Below are 24,563 nucleotides of genomic sequence, written 5' to 3'. Positions count from 1 at the left end.
CATTTTTTCTAAAATTTTACCTAGACAGCTAGTGAGTGCGATGGGACGATAATTATATGGATTTGAATGGTCCTTCCCAGGTTTTGGAAAGGCCAGTACAAACGAATGTCGCCAAGAGTCTGGATATGTATCCTCAAGGTATATCCTATTATATAGTAGTAACAGCATGCATAAAGAATTTTTAGGGAGGTGTTTAATCATTTGATAGTGGATTCCATCCGGACCTGCTGCACTTTCTTTAGATTTGGCTAGGGCTTTATGCAATTCATTTATAGTGAAGGATTGATTGTATGAAATCTCATGAGCTGCATGGAAATTAATTTTGTATTTTTCGATTTGAGCTTTATATGTTTGAAAGATTAGTCTGTATGACGTTGTTGCTGACAATTCCTCAAATGTTTCTCCTAGGAGATTTGCAATTTTTTCTGGTTCAGTTATGTCATGACCTTTCCAGCTTATGATCGGTTTAGGGACGGTTGTATATTTGCCTGGAATTTGTCTAATTTTATTCCATATTATTCTGCTGTCCGTATTTCTATTAATTTTGCTTGAAAAAGATATCCAGGATTCTTTCTGAGATTTCCGGCGTATATAGCGTGCTTTTGCTCTGGCTTTCTTATATTTTATGAGATTAGTGGTGGTGGGATACTTTCTGAATTGATTCCAAGCCTTATTTTTTTCTTTCTTTGCTTCCAAGCATTCTTCATTCCACCAATGCTTGTAATGTTTATGAGACTGGTTAGCTGTCTTTGGTATTGCAATGTTTGCTGCAGAAATTATTTGATTTGTGATATGAGTAACAGCATTATTGATATCAGTATGTCTTATGATTTTCTCATCTAAAGAAGCAGCATATTGGTATTTTTCCCAGTTTGCTTTGCAAAATTTCCATTTTATACCTCTTATAGGTTGCTGTACATCATTTGCTAGTAGGTGACAAACAACTGGGTAATGATCACTGCTATAGGGATCATCGGAAACAGACCAGTCAAGGAGAGGAAAGAGAGCTGGGGAACAGATGGTGAGATCAATTGCAGAGGTAGTCCCTGTTGGTAAGTGGACATGGGTGTGAGTACCTGTGTTTAAAAGTGTTAGGTTCCTATTATTTATAAGTTTTTCAATCATCTGTCCTCTTTTGTCTGTATGAAGTGATCCCCAGATGATATGATGCCCATTAAGGTCCCCCATCAAACAAAAAGGAGATGGTAATTGTTCAATCAAATCTTCAAATTCTTGCAGTGTATACGCATGATTAGGTGGAAGGTAGAGTGAAATCATAGTCAAGGTAATTCCAGTCACGATGCATACCGCGATTGCTTTAAGGGGTGTTTGTAGCTGAATATGCTTGGATGGAACATTAGAGTCAACAAGAATGGCGACTCCTCCACGACCTGTATTGGTTTTTCGATCTTGCCTATATACATTGTAGTTCTTGATTGAAATACTTATGTGCGGAGTTAGGTTTGTTTCTTGCAAACAGATACTTTCAGGAGCATATACGGAAATTAGATCTTTAATATCGCTTAGATTACTTTGAATGCCACGACAATTCCATTGTAGAAGTGTACGCATTTTTGGGTTTACTACTTGATTCAGATGACTTACGATGAGTTGCTTGTTTTAATCGATCTGTTTTGATTTTTTCTTTTCTGGGGAAGCTTGGTCGGCCACCACTGTCCATGTCATCATTTGCGTAAAGTTCCAGAACTGGTTCATCTTCTTTCTCCTTTTCATCAATTTCCATAGTTTTTTTGTGTTTTTTCAACAGGTTTGGTGGAATTTGTACTGCTTGTTGGTGTTGGATCTTTAGCATCTGGTAGGATTACAATGGGTGTATTAATTGCCTGATCAACTTTTTGTTTTGTTTGTAAAAGAAGATTACGTGCCCAATCTGCTATTGAGATGTTAGGCGGGATTGTGATGTCAGTCTGTATTGCAATTACCTTTGTTTTCTGCACTGTTGTTGCTGCTGCTGCTGCTGCATATGATCTCACTGCTGGAAATAGTGGTATCTGCTTTTTGGCTTCTTGATATGTTATCTTATGTTCAGTTTTATATTTTTGAACTTGCTTTTCTCTTTTCCATATATTACAGTCTCTGGAATAGGCAGGGTGGTCTCCTTTGCAGTTTGGGCAGCAAGGAGACTGTGTATTGCATTCTTTACAGGTATGTTCTTTTGAGCCACAAGTGGCACAAATAGCTTGTCCTCTGCATACTGTTTGGGAATGGCCATATTTTTGACACTTGAAGCATCTTATTGGATTGGGGATATATGGCTTTACCTGGCAATTCAGGTACCCGGCTTTGACTGATGATGGTAGAGTTGGAGTACTGAAAGTAAGTATGATGGTGCGGGTTGGAACGAGGTTTCCATCCTTTTTAATAAGGATTCTTTTGGCATGTATGACATTCTGGTTTTGTAGCTCTTGTACGATTTCTTCTTCAGAGCTATTTAGGAGGTCCCATTCCATGATAACCCCTTTAGATGAATTTAAAGTGGCATGCGGAGTGACTTTGATGGGAATCCCTCCAAAAGTTTTGGTTTCAAGAAGAAGCTCAGAATGTCGATGATTTGTCGTTTCTATCAGAAGATCGCCTGATTTCAAGCGGCGAACCAGCTATATGTTCTAGACACCTCTGTATAACAAAGGAGAGAGTTTACTAACTGGTTGGTCTGATAGGGAATGAACAATTAGAAAGAGTGGCGAGATGGTTTGGGTCACATCTTTCTTTGGTCTTTTGGCAGTAGATGGATTAGGATCATCTTGCTGCCGATTGTGATCAGTTTGATCCATAATTCCAGGAGAAGCCTGGTTTGTCAAGTCCATTGTTGCTCCTTTTAGCCCTGAAAGGATTATTTTTCCTTTCAGGTTTCCGGCCCCACCACGGGGAGGCAGGAGCAGTGCCACCTAGTGACCAAGCGGCTGGCGAATTAGTTTGTTAGTGAGAAATTGGATAAATAATCTAAAAAGAAAGGTGATTTTCCTTCCTGGGTTCTACTTAAAATCTGCTAAGTGAAGAACCACTTACAATGAACTGAGAATAAGAGAGCGGCTAGAAATGAAAGAGAACAAAATCACTTGGAAGGATCACTTTAGAATTCGCTTAAGAAAAATCGCTTGGTCCCTATCGCTTGGCACTTGGGGCCAATGCAACCCCCGTTTTTAACATTATGTCTATGGGGAAAAAAATTCCCGTTTTATGAGCTTTTGCATTACAAGCTCAAGCTAGGAACGAATTAACTCATAAAGTTGGGAACTACCTGTATATAACACTTCTTAGAATATTTGCTCATTTTATGTTCCACAGCTAAATTTAGTAATGTTAATTCAGTAGTATGTATGTATGTATGTATGTTGCTTTCTGTTGGTAGTCGTTTTGATAAAGTTATATTAGGGAACACTGCAGCTACATCTACTTGATTTTTGCACTTTGAACCATCTGTATATACTAGAAAGAATGTGGAGAACTGATTGTGGCATGTAGTTTCAAGACATTCTCATTAGGAAGCATATTTCTGCTTCGCTTCTGAAGTGTAAGAGTTCACTTGGGTAGTTCAGCCCCAGGGTAAATGAGGGAGTTTGGGAGTGATTGCAATGTTGTTTTTGTGTCAACTGTAAGTTAACTAGTATTTAATGAATTTGGATCTTAAAGGTCTGTTAACCAAAGAATGGTTTTGATATAGTTTCGCAGTGTGGCATGAATAACAGCCTATTTGGATGTTCAGGCAAAGATCTTATTTTGATACATGTTGCAACATTAGTTGCCTAATCAAGGGTGGAGGGATGTATGAAAATTCCCAAAGAGATGCATAGAGCACTGTGGCAGATAGATCAAGTCAGCAAAGAGCACTGGATCTTGCTGAGGTATATGCTGGTGCTCTTTAGTTATGCTTTTACCTGATTAGGACTCAGTACAATTGGAGTAGAGTGAGGAAGTCTCCCCACTTAATGAGGAGGTTAGCTCAGTATGTTCAACTAAAAAAAGTTGGTTCTTGCTGAAGTTGTATTCTTAAAGGTCTGTTAACCAAAGGATGGTGGTTGTTGTTTAGGGGTTTTAAGAAACAAGGGCATCAATGGCCAAGATGTGTCTTTCAAAGTTTTTAATGTAAATCAAAAATTTTTTTTTAGATTTGTTTATCAAATTGAATTTGCCGAATAAAATTAAACAGTTTGTCTAGATTCGCAGAGTTACCTAAGATCTGTTGAAGGGTAAGTGGATTCTGGTTATTGCATAAACTCTGAAAACAAAGGTATCTGGAATTTCTGAATCCAGAGCATACCAAAAGAATGTGTCTTACTGAAAGCTGAACTTGGCATTGAACACAGAGTTTGAGATTTTTGTTAGCTAATAGATGATAATGGGTAAGATGAGTTGGCCAATTCACAGTCTGGAAAGCATTACTTCTTCTCTGCAACTTCCCTAGCTGCTGGAGTGCCATATTTGTGAGTTCAGTGTTATTTCTTGCAGTTTATCGTTGTTTTGATTTCTCCATATCTGGGCCCATTCGTTTTCACTTTCTCTACTAATCATTATTCTTCTCTTTCTTGGTGATTCCCTTCTACTTCTCTCTCTCTCTCTCAGGGTAACTAGGAAATTTTTTTTAGGTGGTGCAGCATAAGCCTCAGGCTTCCTTGCACTATATGGCTAGTAATACTACTACTACTAATAATAATAATAATAAGAAAGTGTACTGTGCTACAAGTACGAACCCCTGGCAGTACTAGAGACCCCAACCCACAAGCTGTACTGGGACCATGCCATAATAACGGATAGGACAATCCCGCACAACAGACCGGACATAACCCTTGTGGACAAGAAGGAAAAGGCTACCTACCTGATTGACATAGCGGCACCCAACACTGGCAACCTGCAGAAAACCCATGGGGAAAAAATCAGGAAGTACAGAAACCTAAGACAGGAGATCAAAGAGATGTGGCATATGCAAGTCTCAAGACTACAATTTGCAGAACTAAAGCCTGTCTTGGTGAGACCACCCTTTCATTCTTTACACCAATCTTGTTGTCCTTCTCTGCACTTGTTCCAGCAGATCTATATCTTAAAATGAAGCCTCTAGACTTGTATGCAGTACTCAAGGTGCGGCCTAACCATTGCCTTATACAATGGGATGATCACTTCGTAGACCCTGCTGGCAAAGTTTCTATATATCATAGACAAAACTCCATGAGCTGTCCTAGCAGCCAGTGTGAATTTCTCAGAGTTTACATCTGACTGCATTATTACCTCTAGATCCTTTTCATTTTCCACTGTGATTAGTGTAGTACAACACAGTTAGTACATTAATCAGAGATTACGCTTACCCATATAAAGTAAATTGCATTTATCAATGTTGAACTCCAACTGTCATTTCTCGGCCCATTGGCCTAATTTGTTTAGATCTCGCTGTTGCAGCTTATTCTGATTACTGTCATTAACCACCCTGATAACCTTTGTATCATCCATAAACTTAGATATTCAGCCTGATATACCTTCATCAATATCATTAATAAATATAGAAAACAACAATGGGCCCAGCACTGAACCCTGGGGGAACACACTAATAATGTAAGTCCATGAAGAGCAGTGTCCATTAATAACTACTCTCTCTCTCTCTCTCTCTCTCTCTCTCTCTCTCTCTCTCTCTCTCTCTCTCTCTCTCTCTCTCTCTCTCTGCTCCCACTCAACCATCCCTTTATGCAGAGCAGTAACGCTCCATTTGGTACAGCAGTCTTTTATGAGCAATAGTATCAAAAGCTTTCCTGTAATACAAGTACAGGAACTCTCCGACTTACGTAATACTCGACTTATGGAAATTTGACTTTACGTAAGTTTTTCCGGCCGGTGCAAACTTATATAAATCATGGAAACGTATTTTTCATCCCGCAGGAATAAATGGAGGTATCGTGAAAATATCATAATGTGAACCCAATAGCACATTGTTTTATTATTATTATTACTTTTTTTCTTTTAATTCGTTCCAAGTCCTTGGAAGTTGAAAAATTCGCTATATTACTAAGCTAGTTATCTCTCTAAAAGGTCTTATTATAATGGAAATTGCACTACCCTTTTGTCATCATCACATGTTCCTGTTATAAGAATCAGTTTTGAATGCCTTTGTGATATTTTTCTAAAGGATGTTTCTGGAGGTCACGACCAAAAAACGATATGCACTTTCCGGTTTATTGAGCTTTTCTGTTAGTGAATCTAATTATAAACTCGATCTTATTGCATTTGCGATAATACCGATAACTGCAACTGTGTGGATTTTGACGCTATTATGGTCAAATGTGTTCCCCTTCACAGAAATCTTCAATCATATAAAAAAATGTTCAGAAACTTCTCGTCATTCCTATTTACGTATTAAAATGATGATGGGGAAAGCGACCAGCGAAAAGTGCAAGTGGTGGTAGTGCCAGGAAACGAAACAAAATTGATTTAGAAGTGAAGATGAAAATGATTAAGAAGTACGAAGCAGAACAAAGTTTGTCATCTATTGCAAGGGAATTAGGGAATTAGGTCTCGCTGCTTCAACAGTGAATACTATTTTAAAGGACAGTGCACGTATAAAAGAATATGTCAAAGGATCAATGCACTTAAGATCAACAGTGATCACAAAACAGTGTTCAGGTGCTATATCGAAGATGGAACAGCTGTTAATAATATGGATGGAAAATCAGATTCAGAAATGAGTGTCTAATGCCCATTAAAGAAAGAAACAAGTATTTATGAAGATACTAAGGATAAGTTGGCCAAGCCAAGCCAAGTTCATGGCAAGCAACAGATGGTTTAATAGGTTCAAGCATCACACTGGTTTCCACAACATTAAAGTATGGAGTGAAGTCGTCAGTGCCGATTCTGAATCTGCAGAGAAATTGTGATGTGTTGGAAAAAATTATTAATGAAGGCAGCTATTCAACGCAGCAGATTTTTAACATTGACTAGACCATTGACAAGTAATGGAAAAAAATGCTGGATCGAACATACATTGCCAAACAGGAAAATACAATGCCAGGTTTCAAGATGTCAAAAGATAGGAGCCATGTTCTTGCTTGGGGCTAATGCAGCGGGAGATTACAGATTAAAACCACTGCTTAGGTACCATTCTGGAAATCCTCGTACATTTAAGGGCTTGGTTGGTTTTTTTTTAGGAGCATTAGCAACTAAGGCCATGTTGCTCCGGTGCGGTGGTCATTCCCTGACCTTTCCGCATGCTCCGTATTTGGTGGTGACGGGCTCGAACCCCGGTCTAATCAAGAAGCGTGTGCTACGCACTGCTGCTCCTTCCCACCTGGCTACGGAGGTGCCTCACACATTTAAGGGCATCAATAAAGCCACCCCTACCCATGCATTTCCAATCGAACCAGAGAGCATGGATAACAATATCTCTCTTTGAGGATTGATTTAAATGCTGATTCATTCCAAAGGTTGAAAAATATTGTAAAGACAACAACGTTCCTTTCAAGATTTTGCTTCTATTAGAAAATGCTCCTGGACATCCTACACAACTAGTTGATTTCAATTTGAACATGAGAGTCATATTTCTACCACCAAACATGACTTCACTCATCCAACCTAAGGATCAGGGTGTTATTTCGAATTTAAAAGCATACTATTTATTCACAACATTTGCTCAGGCATTGTCTGCAGTAGACAATGAGAAAAATTTTAAGTTAAGAGACTTTCGGAAATCTTACAATATTTACCATGCCATCTTAAACATTACTAAGGCCTGGGCAGAAATTACTAAAAGTTGTTTAAATGGTGCATGCAAGAATATATGCCCACTGCACATAAAAGGCTTTGGAGGATTCAAAAAAGACGAATCATACGAAGAGGTTACAGATAAGATTGTAAAATTTGCAGAGCTACTTCAGTTGGAGGTTGATGCCAAAGACGTGGAGGAGTTAATAGAGGAAGAAGAAAAGGAATTATCTAACAAAGAACTAATTGACTTGCAGGCAGCGATAGTGAAAGAAGAAAATGCTGACGAACCTCAAGATGAACCAAACGAGGAGCTGAGATGCTTCATCATCAGAGAGATGGCAATGCCATTTCGTGAAATTGCATCGACAATGGCGAGGTTTGAGAAAATGGATCCAGACAGCAAACGATTCTTAAAAGTTAACAGAAGGGTGAATGATATGCTTGCTTGCTACAAAGATATCTACAATGAAAAGAAAAAAGCCATCATTCAGCCATCCATCAATATGTTCTTTCTTAAGGTTGAGTGGCCGACCCCTTCTAAATCTTCACAGCCCTCAACCTCTGCAGCGGCGTACTTAGCAGCTGAAGACGTCGATTCTGGCAACAATGCTCGAGAGGTAAAACTTACTGATGTTATGCTTGTCTCCTCTCATTTTTTGTAATTTTATAATTTTGTAATTTTTTTAAATTGCACGCCTTTGTAATTTTTCCTGCACATGAGATAAAAAATTTAATAAATACAATAAATAAGTCTATTCACGTGTTCGTCGAACATAAATTTTTTGATTCAATCAATTCAGCAAGCACAGCTGAAAGTGCTGCACAAGCATGGGGGAAGTTCTGACTTACGTAGTGTCCTGCGGAACGCAACCTTTACGTAAGTCGGGGAGTTCCTGTATATGATATCATAAATATATTTTGCATCCAGTTCCTTTGTTACTGCATCATAGTATCTAATCAAATTGGTCAGATAGGATCACCCCTTGACAAATCCCTGCTGTGGCTGAAGTATAACTGCACTCCAGTCTTGATGGCCCTGCATTACTTCACTAACCGGTGTCTCCATTATTTTCCTTGGAACAGAAGTTAAGCTAACAGGTTTGTAATTACTCAAGTCTGTCTGCTTTATTTTTGTTGGAGAGGTCATTTGATTCTAAATGACCTCTCCAACAAAAGTAAAGCAGAGGTCATTTGATTCTAAATACCATATAAGATGAGCACTGACCATTCTCTCCAGAATTTTGCACAAACTAGTCAGAGGCAAGAGAGAGAGAGAGAGAGATAGTAGGGTTGGTGGATTGTTTCTTGGCTTACCAAAAGCAAGAATGGTTGCCTTGCCCCAGACATCTGGAAACTGCTCTTCAATTAAGATTCTGTTGTACAGAAGGAGCAGGTGATCCATAGATTCCTCAGAGAGGTGCTTAATCATTTCATAATGAATGCTATCTGGTCCAACAGCACTTGGTTTAGAAAGGGTTAGAGCTCTTTTCAGCTCCTGAATAGTGAATGGCCCATTGTAGGGAAAAAGGCCCTTCAATATGAAATGAAGTGCCTGCTTTTCATTTTTATGTTTCAGAACCAGGAATACTCTGAAAATAAGATGATATTGCAGAGATGTTAGAAAATGCTTCCTGAAGAACAGTTGGGTCTGCAATGATGCATCCATTATAATCTAGGATTTATGCAGGCTGTAAATGTAGAAAGGACGTAAATTTTCCTTTTATTTCCCAGATTTTATCCCAGACCACCTTAGTGCTGGTTGACTGGGTAACAGAATGATATAAAATGAATGATATATATAAAATCTTTGCATCAAACCTGTTCAAAATTCTTCTGACATCCCTTTGATGGAAGCACACAGGTGGTTTACCAAGATCATTAATACATGAGTTAGAAGAAAAGTAGGATGCTAGCAGCTTTATCTTTAACTGAGGTGGCAATGGAACCATCCAGTTTTGGCAGAAGTGGGAATAGAGTTGGGCAAAATTTGCAGGCAATAGCTTTGACAGGAGATCAGAATGCGCGACTACTGTTTGGACAAGAAGCAAGTTTACTACACTTAGCCTGTTTTGAATTAATAACTGCTTAGATTTGGATGCAAGTCAATTCCGATATGCAACATTCTTATCTTGAACGGCCTTAGCACATTTACTTAAAAACCAATGTTTTGATAAAGGATGGGATTTTATGGTGGAGAGAGGAATAAATGATTTCCTTCCTACAAGAATAATTTCACTGACATTATCTGAGTAAACACTGACATCAGAAGACTTAAAACATTAACAAGGAAAAGAAGAATAGTATCGCACAGATCATCCAATTTTGCATTCTTGTAATGCTAAACAACATGAGGTTCAGAATGGCCAAAAGCAAAAGGCTCCACTGGAGAAGAGACCATCACCAAGTTATGATCTGAGGTGGCTTCTAGGGTCATGATGCCACAGAAGGCCAATCACCTCAACCATGTACTTGGAAAGGTTGTTTGTGAGAAAAAGGTCAAGAGTTTTTGACTGGGTGGTTAAGATTGTCTGGTAGGTAAATGAACAATCTGTGCAAGGTCATTAAGACTTGTAAAATCCTCAGCATCATGACCAGCTGGGTCTGTGTGACTAAAAAATGGAAGCCAGCTGGAGTTGTGAACATTAAAATTACCACACTATTAGGAAAGTTGGGAACGTCAAGTTTCAAGGAGAGGAAATAAAAGAGTTCCGAGTGATCAGTGAAGCTGGGAGAACAATAGAGGCAACAGATGAATCTGACAGAATGGGGTAGAGAGAGAGAGAGAGAGAGAGAGAGAGAGAGAGAGAGAGAGAGAGAGAGAGAGATATTTTAAGCCAAAGGGATTACTAAGTCCCTGAAAGGGAATATCAGAGCAGACATATGCACAAGCACCACCTTCGGAGAAAAAAAAAAAAGGAATCATACGGCAAATAATTAGAACAAATGAGATGAGCAGTGATAGATCCAACGGTTAATTGAGATTATGTTAGAAAAAGTATGTGGGGTTTGGCAAACTGTAAGATGAAATAGATATCATTCAGATTGGAACTGAAACCATGTATATTTGTGAAATGAACGAGAAAGTGTTTGGGAGGTTTAGATCTTTTTGCAGATAAATTTGTTCTATTCGTAATGAGTAATAAGAAATAATAATAGATCAGGAGTCAGAAAAGGTGTGGAGGACACAGAAGTAACGAAATTTTTGGATATGGTGTATGCATGGAAAGACTAAACTCAGCTCCTTGACAATGGCCCCACTTACACAATACTCCAACTCCCTCAAGTCACTATCTGGCAAAGTACAGGCAGCGAGATTATATATTAGCTGATCCAGAAGCCCTCCTACTCGGTTATCAACAGTTTTGTCCAGTGGACTATCTAGCAGCAGACTGTGAGCACAGTTTTAGAGCTGTACCCTTGAAATGTAAGGAAGAGTGGATTTCGTCGCCATTATGCTCATTATAACCTCTAAAGACATCAATCATACTGCATGATGGAAGATTGAGGGGGATTGCCAGAGTTTTGCTCCACAGACTGAACATGAGTTCCACTGCTTCAAGTGTCTAAAAAACAAAGTGGTGGTTTTGGACTGGATTCATGAGAATCATCTACAGCCAAATATTTTCTGTTAACACAGAGGGGCTGGCAGCACTCCTTCATGTGGTGTGGATGACACACTTGATCCTTGCTTACACTGGTGGTTCGCCCCTGGGTAGTTACCTCCTATACATTAGGTGCAGTATTTTAGGACTTATATGTAGGAGTTATACTCAAAGTTTCTAACAGTCCCATTATTGTGAAGGTGCAAGCAAAGGATTTGGTTACCACACTTTAGTCAACTGGACTGAATTTCACTAAAATTCAGTCTACTTGACTAGCATGTCACCTGAATATCAGTTCCTTCAGTGCTTTAGTGCTCCCATGTAGCAAGCCCATCTTGTCATACTTGAGAGAATGTCTGTGACAGCCTCAAGAACCAAAATATTGCCGGATTTCAGATGTTTGACATTCTTTGGAAATCCAGCACTACTTCGTTCTTTTGGTACTATTCTATTACTATTTTTTCAGCTGCTTACAAATAAATAGAATAAAATAATTTTTTTGTTCATATTTTGGGGTGGCCACAAAGGGCCAAAGGAGTCTGTGTGTGTGTATGTGAGAGAGAGAGAGAGAGAGAGAGAGAGAGAGAGAGAGAGAGAGAGAGAGAGAGAGAGAGAGAGAGAGAGAGAGTGTAATACTGCTGAAGAGGATAATACTTGACTATTACTGTGGAGAATTTCTTTCTTTGAATATATTTATTTGCAGTTGACTATTTTTCTTGGTGCATATTTGTGTTTGTTTAGTAAAGCAACCATTTACAAATACTGATTTTTACTTATTTATAATGGGATCCTGCTGTATAGATTGAGTCCAGTAATCTGTGTCTACTGAATGTATACAGAATGTCTCTAAGTTAAACTAGTGAAATATACAAATGCTCAGTGCTATCATATGCTATTTATGTCAGGAAATATGATAGAAAAAAATGAGAGAAATTTATCTTGTTTTTTGAGGGGGGGGACTAAATTAGTACACCAAAACATACAGTTTCTTATGCCAATCCTTCCTAAGATACAAGTCACAATATATAACCAAACACATTCTAAAGAATACGTTTGGTTAAATGTCTTCTGAATTGTCCCGTTGTATCCTCAATATAAAAAGAAACAATAAATAAAAACAATGACAGCAACACACATATTCACACAAACATGCACAAAGGACTACATTCATTTCTACCTTGACTACTGGGAAGAGGAGATTCAAATCCCATCAAATCTTGATCAGACGCAGCTTTCAGTTCTGGTTCCAAAACTGGTGAAGGCACACCACTAGGAATGGGCTGACTTAATAAATCAACTGGTGAATTTCTGATGTGAAGAAGCTCTGGTTCTGAAATACACATTGGTATTGCTCGACAAACACCCTTTTGTACGGACACAAAGTTAAGTCTTGAAAAAAAATTTTAAATAATACAATAGATATATAACCCTTACAGAATATTTTTAAAATAATTATAGTATGACTGGATAATGATTTTCTTACGTAGATTAAGAGAAACCAAAAAAAAAAATAAAATAAATAAAATAATAAAATATGAAAAAAATAAAAAAATTTTCATATTTTATTAATCATAAAACAAAGGATTGCCTTTGAATTGACATACTTGTTGGACCTTGCATAATATATTTACAAACTGCACATCTGTGAACTGTGATATTAAGAGAAAAGAGAGGGGGAATAAGATTGCCTCACAATATATTTTTATATAAAAATATTTTAGTTGATGGCAAGTGAGCTCAAAATGAGTCACCAAGCCTTCAATGAGATTTTAACAGAGCATTTGAGCATGTGTAAAATTTGTGCAAGAAATGGTGACAAAAAATCTCATTGAAGAACAAAAGCAAAGCTGGTAAAACATCTGCCTTGATCTTCTCATCAAATTGAATCTGAGCCAGATTCAACTTGAATCTGGCTCAGATTCAAAATCCATAAACAAAAAGGACAAAATGAAGAATAGAAAGCCACAAATTCTCAAAGAAAACACGAATGAGCAAATTCAGAATCAAATTGACATTTATCTGTTTTTTTGATCAGTGTGGTGTGATGTACAAAGAGTTCGTACATCGAGGTAAAACTGTCAACAAAACTTTCTACCATGAAGTCCTTGAACAGCTAGAGAAAAGGGCTCTACATGTTTGATCAGAAAGGATTCTGCATCACGACAATACACCCTGCCACTGTGCAATGTTTGTTATAGATTTTTTGACCTCCAAGGGTTCCTGTAACCATGAATTCTCAGGATTTGTCACTGTGCAACTCTTTTCTTTTTTGAAAGGATCAAGAATCACTTGAAACAACATCCTTTTAGAATGACCTTAGGATAATCCATAGTGCTGTGACTGATGCACTGAATGGTACACAGAAGACTTCCAGCACTGCTTCTAAAAAATCTCACTGAAGAACAGAAGCAAAGCTGGAAAACATCCGCCTTCTCAGTCATCATGTTGAAACTGAGCCAGAGATGGAAGCACCTCACATACAGGGATGAAAGTTAAATACATAAAGAAATCCAAAAGCTCTTTTGTCATGTATATGCAGAGTATTTCTTCAAAGTCACCATGCAGAATAGATGTGCGGAAATTTGTCTTCAGCCAACGGGTGGTTGATTGTTGGAACTAGCTTCCATCTGTTGTTGTTGTTGTGGAAGTGGACAATTCACAAGGAAGAACTAGACAAACTATTTGAAGAGATGGATAGGTGAAATGATTTTGTTTTTTGGCTAATGCTGTATAAACTTGCTTTCTTGCATCATTTGCCACTAATAATACTAATTTGACAGCTGTGAATTTGCATTTTGTATTGGTAGCAGTGATTGTAGCATCACCTGCAGATTTTAATTAATCTGATTTTGTAATTTACTCACTAATGACTGGTGGTGTTTAATAACAGAATTCAATGAACCTTGCAACATCAAATCTATTGTGAGACATTGTAACAGCAAAACCAGATTATGTTTATAAAAAATGAAGTGGGGGGGATTATTATCTATCATGTTGACAAAAATAAAAAAAAGAAAGTTTTTAGATAGTAAAATCACCTTGGAAGCATTGGTCTGAAAGCTTTCAGACCAGTGCTTCCAAGCTTTCAGACCAATAAACATATAAATTGGCTTTCAGACCAATGAACATATAAATAGCAAAATGATATATAGGAACTCTGCTAGTAGCGACAAGGAGGCGATTCTTCCAAAAGAAATGGTTAGGCCACATATTGAGTACTACATACAAGTCTGAAAGCCTCATCATTTAGCATATAACATCCTCATTTAGCATATAACATCCTTCCAACAGATCCATTTCATGGATCTGTTGGAAGGATGTTATATGCTACATAAGCTTGCTTCCTTACATCACTTGCTACTACTAATACTAAATAAGAATACCAATAATACAGGCGGGACAAGATTAGTCACAGACTCAAAATGGTACTCTTACCATGAAAGACTACTTTCTGCAAATCGTGGTGGCAGTTGGAAACTAAGTACCTGCATGGAGACCTGATTGAACTGTTTAAAGCTTTAAATGAATTGATAAACTAAATGCTGATTGCATTCTTACTCTTTCTTCACACTTAAGAGTACCTAAATTGAAAAGGGATGGTTTACAGGTTAGATATGCAAAAATTTACTTTCAGCAAGAGAGTAATTGATTGGTGGAACAAACTTCCAACTGGTGTCATGGAAGTAGGTTTAAATAAATTTAAGGATAGATTAGATAAATTGTTAAAGGAGATATACAAAAGAGGTGGATAGCGTTTTTTTTTTTTTTTTTTTTGCTGATGCTCTATAAGCTAGCTTCCTTGTATCATTTGCAACACTACTAATACTAATAATTAAAATATCAAACTTCTATAGTTGAGATAACAATTGCCAAATACTGTATAGTCAGATTCAGTGAATGACTGCAAGTAGTCAAAGCAGCTGCTGTGCTCTATAAAACATGGTCTCATACTTAACTATGAATAAGCAAATCAGTGAACCACAAAGCCAGAAACCAAAGGTTTTCTATTGAAAAGTACTCTGTTGCTGGTAGTAAAAATAATGATGAGAAATGTCTGAAAAAGTAAATAGGTTCAAGGTTCCCCTTCAGTTTAGATAAGACACAGTAAGCCTCACAGTTTGATTCAGAAAGATAGTAAGCAAGTTGAATTTTTTAAAATTAGAATCTCATTCAGTAAAGTATAACATTTTGAAAGAGACATTCTACAAATCTGATAAGTCACAGGAAATGTGACATATGTATGAAAACAGTAATAAGTTTAAAGTTTTAGAACTAGAACTAGTTTATAACTAGAACTTTGAAGAGTGACCAACTTTTGTTTTCCTGCATACACGTGAAGAAATAATGGCAATGTTTGAGTACTGATAGATTAATTTTGAGTACTGGACAAATGTAAATAAATATATTCTCTGAAAATTTTATACATAATTTTCAGAGAATATGTTTTTATTTTATTCATTAACTTATTGATTTTTTTTAATATGACACTAATTTTTTTTTTTTTTTGATATTTTCAGATATTTTCAGATATGAAAATATAAAAAGTTAGTGGTATTCATTCAACCTTTCCTATGGGTAATTTTCAGCAAACGTTATTTTATTTCATTAATTTATTGATTTTTTTAAATACTGTGATTACTATATATATATATATGTATATATATATATATATATATATAATGTGTGGTTTGTAAAATAAATAGTGTCTGTGAAAATGGAAATGAAAAGTACACATGGTGCCTGAACTAAGAGAAGTAAAGGGATAGTCAAAAGTGGAAGTGAATTAGTGGTTAAACAGGTGAAAGAATTTGAAAAAATTAGTACAAAAATGAAATGGGGCTGAGGAAGCAAACAAAAAAAAAAAAAAAAAAAAAAAAAAGAAAAAATGAAAATAAAAAAAAATAATAATAAAAAAAATAAAATAAAAAATAAATAAATAAATAACAAAGAAATAAATAAGTAAAAAACACTGTATTCAGATATGGGAGAGCAATTTTAGCTAGAAGGCAAATATGCAAAATCTGAATATAGTAGATGAAAAATATGATACATAGCCAGGAAATTCATCAGGAGACTACTCCTGACCATGTATCAGGCACACTGCATATCCATACTTTTCTGTAGTATTATAAAAAGGGGGGAAGCAAATATGCAGCCTTTATTGTAATACTAGAAGACAAGGTAGATACATGGTCAGGAGTAGTCCCCTGATGAATTTCCTGGCTATGTATCATATTTTTCATCTACTATATTCAGATTTTGGATATTTGCCATCTCCTGATTCGAACTCTTGCTAAAATTGCCCTCCCATATCTGAATACAGTGTTTTTTACTTGTTAATTTCTTTGTTATTTATTTTTTTATTTTTAATTTTTATTTTTGTACAAATTTTTTTTTTTGTTTGCTTCCTCAGTCCCAGTTCATTTTTGTACTAGGTTTTTCAAATTCTTTCACCTGTTTAACCACTACTTCACTTCCACTTTTGACTATCCCTTTACTTCTCTTAGTTCAGGCACTGTGTATACTTTTCATTTCCATTTTCACAGACACTTTATTTATTTTACAAACCACACATTATTTATATCCTTTTGCTTCCTTTATTGCTGCACTGCGCATTTTGGAGCACTAGACATACGATAAAACTTTTGTTATTTTCCTTTTTCTTCTTATTTTGCTTCTTAACAGTTTTATATTACTAACGCGCGCGCACACACACACACACACACACACGCGCGCGCACGCACACACACACACGCGCGCGCACGCACACACACACACACACACACCACAAATGAATCTAAATAGTGATAGTCATTTACCAATATATGTTGTTTATGTATGATTTTTAAAAAATATGCTTATTTTTCTTCATTAATGTAGTGATTTTTTTAAAAATAATAATCGCCCATGCTGGGACATGGGCGATTACAAGGGCCAGGAGAAGAAGATGGAAGTGACAGAGATGAGGATGCTAAGATGGATGTGTGGTGTGACGAGGAAGGACAGGATAAGAAATGACTACATCAGAGGTATGGTTAAGATGGGGCCTCTGAGTAAAAAAATGCAAGAATCTAGGTTGAGGTGGCTTGGACATGTGGAATGAAGAAGTGAGGAGTATGTGGGGAAGAGGTGTGAAAGGTTGGAGATGATAGGGAAGAGGAAGAGGGGGAGACCTAAGCTGAGATGGAAGGACAAGGTGGCGGAGGATTTAAAAGAGAGAGGATGGAGGAGAGAGGAAGCCCAGGATAGGGAGGAATGGAGGAAAATAATTAAGGATGGAAATGCTGACCCCATATAAATGTGGGAAGAAGGTGAAGATAAAGAAGACACTCAGTGATAACTGATTTCCATGTGTAAATTTTCAGAAAGCATGTTTTTACTTCCTTCAGTAATTTGCAGATTTGTTTAGGGGAAAAAATATTTTGTAAAAGAAATTTCAACAAAAACATCACAATGTATAACAAATTTACAATCAGATAAACATAAATTAATGAAATATAAGAAAATCATATACTACTTAATTTATCAAGGATACTTAAGTTTGTTCTTTGAAGTAGGGCAGATTGGAACTGGGAGAAGATTTGAAATAGATTGGATAGTTGGTTTTGTTTTTAATGGTGCATTGGAAGCTTAGGCCATAACATGGCAAGTCAAAAGAAAAACAACAATAAACATGTTTAGTAACCTATAAACAGGTTACCATTACAAAAAGGTAAATACAAAGTACTAAGGTATAAAAGGTAGATATCAAAGTATAAATTTAAATCTGTGTATAAATAATCTGTAAAATGTTAAAATATATTTATTGTCTCTCTTACTGAATATCTGGGTGAGTGTAAATGGTTCAGCCAGACTATTAAAAACAGTAAACATAAAAGTGGTGTATTCGTAAAAAAGGGACTTCTATAAATACACAAAGAAAGGTTAAAACAGTCTCACAGTTTTCACACATAGGTGAGCCATCCACCCTCAGCAAAAAAAAAAAAAAAAAAAAAAGTGTCAGCTGACTGTGACCTATGTGGAGTAGACAGGAACAATTTCTTCTCTTTGAACCTAGCTGATGCTATATAAGCTTGCTTTCTTACATAATTTGCTATTATTACTACTACTACAAGATGGACTGCCATTGCTTGATAGGCTTAATCTGATGTAGTTTTGAGGCCTGCCTGTGCCAAGAATCTTGCCACTAGGAATATTGTTTGTTACACATTACTTGCCTGTAGTCTATTTATGGGATTGTCAGGCAAACGCTATTCAAGGGGATTGATGATTTGGTGGACACAACAGCTAGGTCATTCTTCTAAATCCCACTAGGGTTTGGAATCAAGCAGAATTAAATGTCAAAAATGAGAATTAAACATCTGCTGATCTGGTACAGAATGAGTGAGGATTATACCTCACTGTTGGTAATGTTATCAATGGCTAGCTCCAGCAACTCTGTTATATATATATATATGCTAGTTTATTGCAGAATCTTGGATATTATTTTATGTAGGAAAACAGCAGCTGATCCCACATATTTAATCAGAACACATGTCCGATGTACTGCAAGAGTTGCTGGTAGACAGATGATAGTGTGATGGACTTTCCCAGATCTGCATAGAGAAGTCATAAGTTGGAAACTGAGCACGCTAGGGCAGGAGTTGCCTTGTTGGTTGGGCAACAAAGTTTACTGTCATATTCAGTTCATTTAACACATTTGGGTTTGAATACTAAAGGGTTGGCTGGCAGGGATTTCAATTTAAAAGTGTACTTCAAGGACAATTGCTTACATCAAAGAAAAAGAGATGGTTCATTTGCTTTAATGTAAAGACTATGGACAGGGGATGTGCAAAATGCTTCAACGGCCGTGGATCTGACCTAAGCACTAAAGTACACTATTTCTAGTAGAGGCATAAATCTGAGAACCATAATAGAGTTTAGAAAGAACAAGGGCTAGATAGATATGAAGAAGAGTATAGTGACCTACAACTCATGAAGTTAATGTAAGGATACACAGAATGTTAAGCCCCTTAGCACACCTTGTCTTTAGCTTTTGAATATGTTGTAGAAAGTTAGCTTCTTATCAAAAAGAAGCCCTAAGAATTTGGTTTCTGCTACCAATGGGATGGATATTTTATCTAAACCTTAATTCTGGGTCAGGATGAAGATTATGTTTATGACAGAAGTTCACATAAACTGTCTTCTGTGATGAAAATCTGACTGCATTAGTTCAATGCAAGATGATTAATGGTTTTTTGCAGTTGCCTTTCATTGACCCTCATATTGCACAGATTACAAATTATAAAATGATAACACAGAGGGCATTACTCACAATTTGTGGAAGTTGTTCTGTGATAGAGTTTATTTTGATTGCAAAAAGTGTGATACTTGGCGAGATCCTTGTGGAATTCCATCCCTTTGGGAGAACACTCAAGAGAATGTTTAGTTTATTATGAACTTGAAAATGAAGTAGGAAGTTTATAATAAAAAAACAGGGAGGTGACTGCTAACACCAAAGTCATGGAAGTCTTGTAATATGCCAAACTGCCAGGTTGTGTCATATGCTTTTTCAATATCAAAGGAAACTAACACTAGATGCTCAGATTTTATAAAAGCATCATGAATATACATTTCAAGTCTGATTATATGATCTAACGTGGACCACACAACATCCTGGAAAGGAGACCATTTGTTTCCATTTAACATATAAGGCATTACCCATACAATACAAGCATTGCCATTCTTTCCAGGACCTTGCAAAAACAGACTGGCTGAGATGTTGTTGTTTGGTTTTTAGGAGCATTAGCAACTAAGGCCATATTGCTCCGGGGATATGCAGTGGTCATTTGCTGACCTTTCCGCATCCTCCGTATTTGATGGTGACAGGCTCGAACCCCGGTTTAATCAAGAAGCGTGTGCTACGCACTGCTGCTCCTTCCCACCTGGCTATGGAGGCGCCGACTGGCAGAGAAAGAGAGAGAGAGATATGGAACAATAATTATTTGGATTTGTAGGATCATTTCCTAGCCTTGGGAAGGCAAGAATGATTGCTTTCCTGCAAAATTCCAGGAATTCAGAATTTCTGCCAAGAAAACTATTAAATAAGACTAGATGATCCTTACATTGCGTTGAAAGGAGAGTTTTATCATTTTGTAGTGGATGCCATCCAGCTCCAGAGTACTTGCTCATGACAGAATGAGTGCTGCTCTTAACTCATCTTGCATAAAGGGCTTCTGGTATGGTTAAAGCTCTTTTGAAGAGAAGTTTAATGCATGTTTCTTGCTTTTCTCTTTTTGGGACAAGAACTCTGGGGAGAATGACATTATTGCAGAGATTTTTGCAAGTTTCCCCCACAGCATTTGCACCTGCAGTTGGGCATCCATCGTGTTCTAGGATCATTGAAGGGCATGGTGGATATTTTCCCTTCATTTTTCAAATATTATCTCAGATTAATTTACAGCCAGCAGCCTGGGTTATGGAGCAGTTAAAGTGAATCCAAGATTCCCTCCATTGCATCATTGCCTGGTTGACTCTTACGATGTCGAAGTGTGCTAACTGTTCAAAGGCACTCAAGTGAGCATTATCAAAATGATATTCTTGGACTAATTACATTTGTCCAAGAAGAGGCCAGTGTTCATTGATAACACACATCTCTCTCTCTCTCTCTCTGTCTGTCTTCTCCCACTCAACCATCCCTTTATCCGTAGCAATAGCTTATCCTAAATGCCGCAATGTTTCAATATATATAGTGGTCTTCAACATGGAACACTATTAAAAGCTTTTTAGAAAATCTAAGTATATGATGACAAAATTATTTTTTGCATCCAATTCCTTTGTTACTCCATCATAGTAATCAATCAGGTCAGATAAGCTTGCCCTTTAACAAATCCATTCTGTGATACCATATAACTCCATTCCTCTCTAGATGATCCTGAATTGGCTAAATGTAAATTCAGTAGTTCTTTATTTTGGAACGTGAAGTTGTGTATGGCTGAAAGTCCTTATCAATAATCTTTTTATTCCCCATTTTATATAAGGACAATTTCATAACAGTCTTACATATTATAATGTAAGTTTGATTTATCTAATGCACATTTCAGTATTATCAAAGAACTGCTAAGGAAATTTTTTCTTTTTCATATATATATATTTCCAAATTTCATCTATGTTGGACTAAGTTTCAAGAATTAAATATTAGAGCATCCTGTAAAATTGAAGAGTATATACAATCAAGCTATGGATCAAACTGGTTTGAGCCTGTGAAGGACTGAGACTGGAAGACCAGTTCATGTTGAAGAAAATGGCCAGTGGCCAATAGAGGAATGGCCTGAGCAAATATAATTTAATCCTTGTGATATGCGTTTTTTTTTTTTTTTTTGTCATTACTATATTATATCGAGTGTTTATAAACAAAAAAAAAAAAAAAGTATTTACAAATACTTTTTTTTTTTTTTTTTTGTTTTTGCTTGGAATCATGGCACTCAAACAGATGTTTTTGAAGCAAAACAGATATGTGAGGTGACATTTCCAGAATTCTTGTTTTTCAGTTTATTTTTGACTCAGTCCTATATTAAGGAAATTAAAGCTGAATTAGAGAGCCTCATCTATAAATATCTGTAATAGGATTAACACATACATATGTTAATGTTGTGATTACGAATGATGTATAAATGTACTGAATATCCGCGTCCACTCTTTTTGCTACTTATCTAAACTATCAAAAAAAAAAAAAAAAAAAAAAGAGGTGGTGGTTAATCTACAAACCAATGCACATTTACCAGTTCTGATATTTGTAGGAACATAATATATACACCGATGAGCCAAACCATTATGACCAGTGATCGTTATGCAAATCAAAGCAACTGCAGGTGAACTACGGCACATTCGTGGGTCAGGACATGGTATAAAAAACACCTGATACTGAGCTTCGTTAATCAGTGTTACTTTTGTTCTTCAGATGGGAAAGGCAGTGGACTTAAGCGAGTTTGACAAAGGCCAAATTGTAACGGCCAGACGACTGGGTCAGAGCATATCCGAAATGGCATGGCTTGTGGGATGCGCACGGTGAGCCGTGGTTAGTACCTACTGAAATTGGTACAAGGAAGGAAAACCCACGAACTGCCAGTGAGGTGTTGGACAACCACGGCTCATTGATTCTCGAGGTACATGGCAACAGAAGGGAGACTGTGGTGCAACTCACCGGTAATTGGAATGCTGGTGATGGGAGTAATGTGTCACAACACACAGTAAATCGAACCCTGCTGAAAATGGGGCTGCGTAGCAGCAGGCCACTCCCAGTGCCATGCTAACCACGGCTCACCGGCACCAGCACCAACAATGGGCACACGAGCATTGAAACTGAACATTGAGTGATTGGAAGAAAGTTGTCTGGTCCTGTTGCACCATGTAGACAGCTGGGTATGTGTGTGTGCTGTTTACATGGGGAAGTGATGGCGCCTGGATGCACCGTGGGACGAAAACAAGCTGGTGGCAGCGGTTTCATACTTTGGGCAATGTTCTACTGGGATACCCTGGGTCCAGTCATCCATGTGCCGGGCACTCTGATGTCTACCACCTACCTAAACATCATTGCTGACTAGGTACACCCTTTCATGGCAACAGTCTTCCCCTCTTTCAGCAGGATAATGCGCCATGCCACACCGCCCGGATTGTTCAAGACTGGTTCGCCGAACATGAGGAAGACTTCCAGGTATTGCCCTGGCCTCCAAATTCCCCAGACATCAATGCCATCGAGCATCTGTGGTTTGTGCTGGAACAGCAACTCCAATATGCAGCATCTCAACCACGGACCTTACAGGAGTTAAAGGATTTGCTTTGCTGGTTACGTGTCGGTATCAAATATTGTAGCGTCCATGCCTCACTGGGTACGAGCTGTTTTGGCTGCATGTGGAGGACCAACATCATATTAGGTAGGTGGTCATAATGTTTTGGCTCATCGGTGTGTATATATATATATATCAACTACTTATATTTGAATTTAAAACTTTTAGTGTAAACTAAAACTTTTAGAATTGTTTGGTTCTATTTATGTACATTAGGGAAAATTTCTTCAGATAACACGAAATGTGTGATGTAAAACAATTATATATATATACAGTCCCATTGTTTAATTGATTTACAGCATGAAAAATTGGAAATGGGTTTTGTTTAGTATTGTTAAGCTTAGGGGCAGAATACACATTTAATACATTAATAGCAGCTTAAAGCACAGGTGTATTGGACTTCTTCAATGCTTCTATTGGAACATGCATGAGCCTGGAAAGCAAGGTATCTGGGATTACCATGCCTGTGGGCAAGCAGTCATGGAACAAGCAAATACATGGGCTGTGTTAGGGTTACTAAGGGTAAAAACAGGTGCATGTATATATGTGTGTACACTAATGTTAGGAGTTTAGTAAACAAATTTTAAGGAGTTGAAATACTGATTAAGTCATAAAATGTGGACACTGTACGAATAGTGACACCATGTCTCTGTACAGTGTGGACACTGTACAGAGACATGGTGTCACTGCGACATAAGGGATGCAGTGACACCATGTCTCTGTACAGTGTGGACACTGTACAGAGACATGGTGTCACTGCGACATAAGGGATGCAGTAATCCAGTCAGGATTACTAAAAATGGATGCATGTATTACTTGTGTGTACACTACTGCTAGGAGTTTAGTGACTAAATTTTAAGAAGGTGAAGTACTAGTTAAGTCATCAAATGTAGATGTAGAGATATTGGACACTCAAACATCAGAGAATGCGGAATTTGAATTTTGGGAGTACAATGTGTACAGAAAGGAGAGACAGGTTAATAGTGAGTGGTGGGGAGGGGAAAATCATGCTAGTTAAGAAGCACAGACTCTAAGGCAGTACAACTAGTCAATGGAGGTGATCAGTGCAACTTTCAGTCAGTTTGGTGTGACATAAATATTGGGAGAAAAAAAGTGAGAGTAAGAGTGTGTTACAGACTTAATCACTGTGAGAGTAAAGAACAACTATAGAGATGGGCTAGAAAATCAGAATGGCTTATAATGGAGGAGTTTAACTTTCTTGATATTGACTGGAATTTCTGTCTTGTCTTACTACTCACACAGCAGTAAGACAAGACAGAAAGCAATACTCTCATGACTATTAGAAAAACGAGTACTGCTTGTATGCAATTCATGCAGTGACCCTTCATGCATTAAGAATCAGCAGATAAAGGAATCACTAGTTGGCAGCGATCAGGGTGTACAGATATGGAATTTACTTAAAGGTGACATA

General features: G+C 37.2%; 1 protein-coding gene across 5 annotated transcripts in view; it reads right to left on the bottom strand.

Moving 5' to 3' along the window:
* Marf1 (meiosis regulator and mRNA stability factor 1-like protein) overlaps positions 1-24,563 on the bottom strand; it is a 1,146,796-nt gene that overhangs the window by 80,121 nt on the left and 1,042,112 nt on the right. For 3 of the 5 annotated variants that reach the window (XM_090377798.1, XM_090377800.1, XM_090377801.1), the window contains one exon: positions 12,484-12,636. The exons of 1 other annotated variant lie outside the window; for it this stretch is intronic. In XM_090377798.1, coding sequence (XP_090233924.1) covers positions 12,484-12,636 — 153 coding nt within the window. Of the gene's footprint in view, positions 1-12,483; positions 12,696-24,563 lie in introns of those variants that run through there. One more of the 5 variants, XM_090377802.1, reaches the window with a different exon arrangement.

The sequence above is a fragment of the Mastigoproctus giganteus genome, chromosome 7, assembly GCF_048544385.1.
Source record: "Mastigoproctus giganteus isolate SK-2022 chromosome 7, ASM4854438v1, whole genome shotgun sequence".
Classification (NCBI taxonomy): domain Eukaryota; kingdom Metazoa; phylum Arthropoda; class Arachnida; order Uropygi; family Thelyphonidae; genus Mastigoproctus; species Mastigoproctus giganteus.
This window is presented reverse-complemented; position numbering and strand designations above follow the sequence as displayed.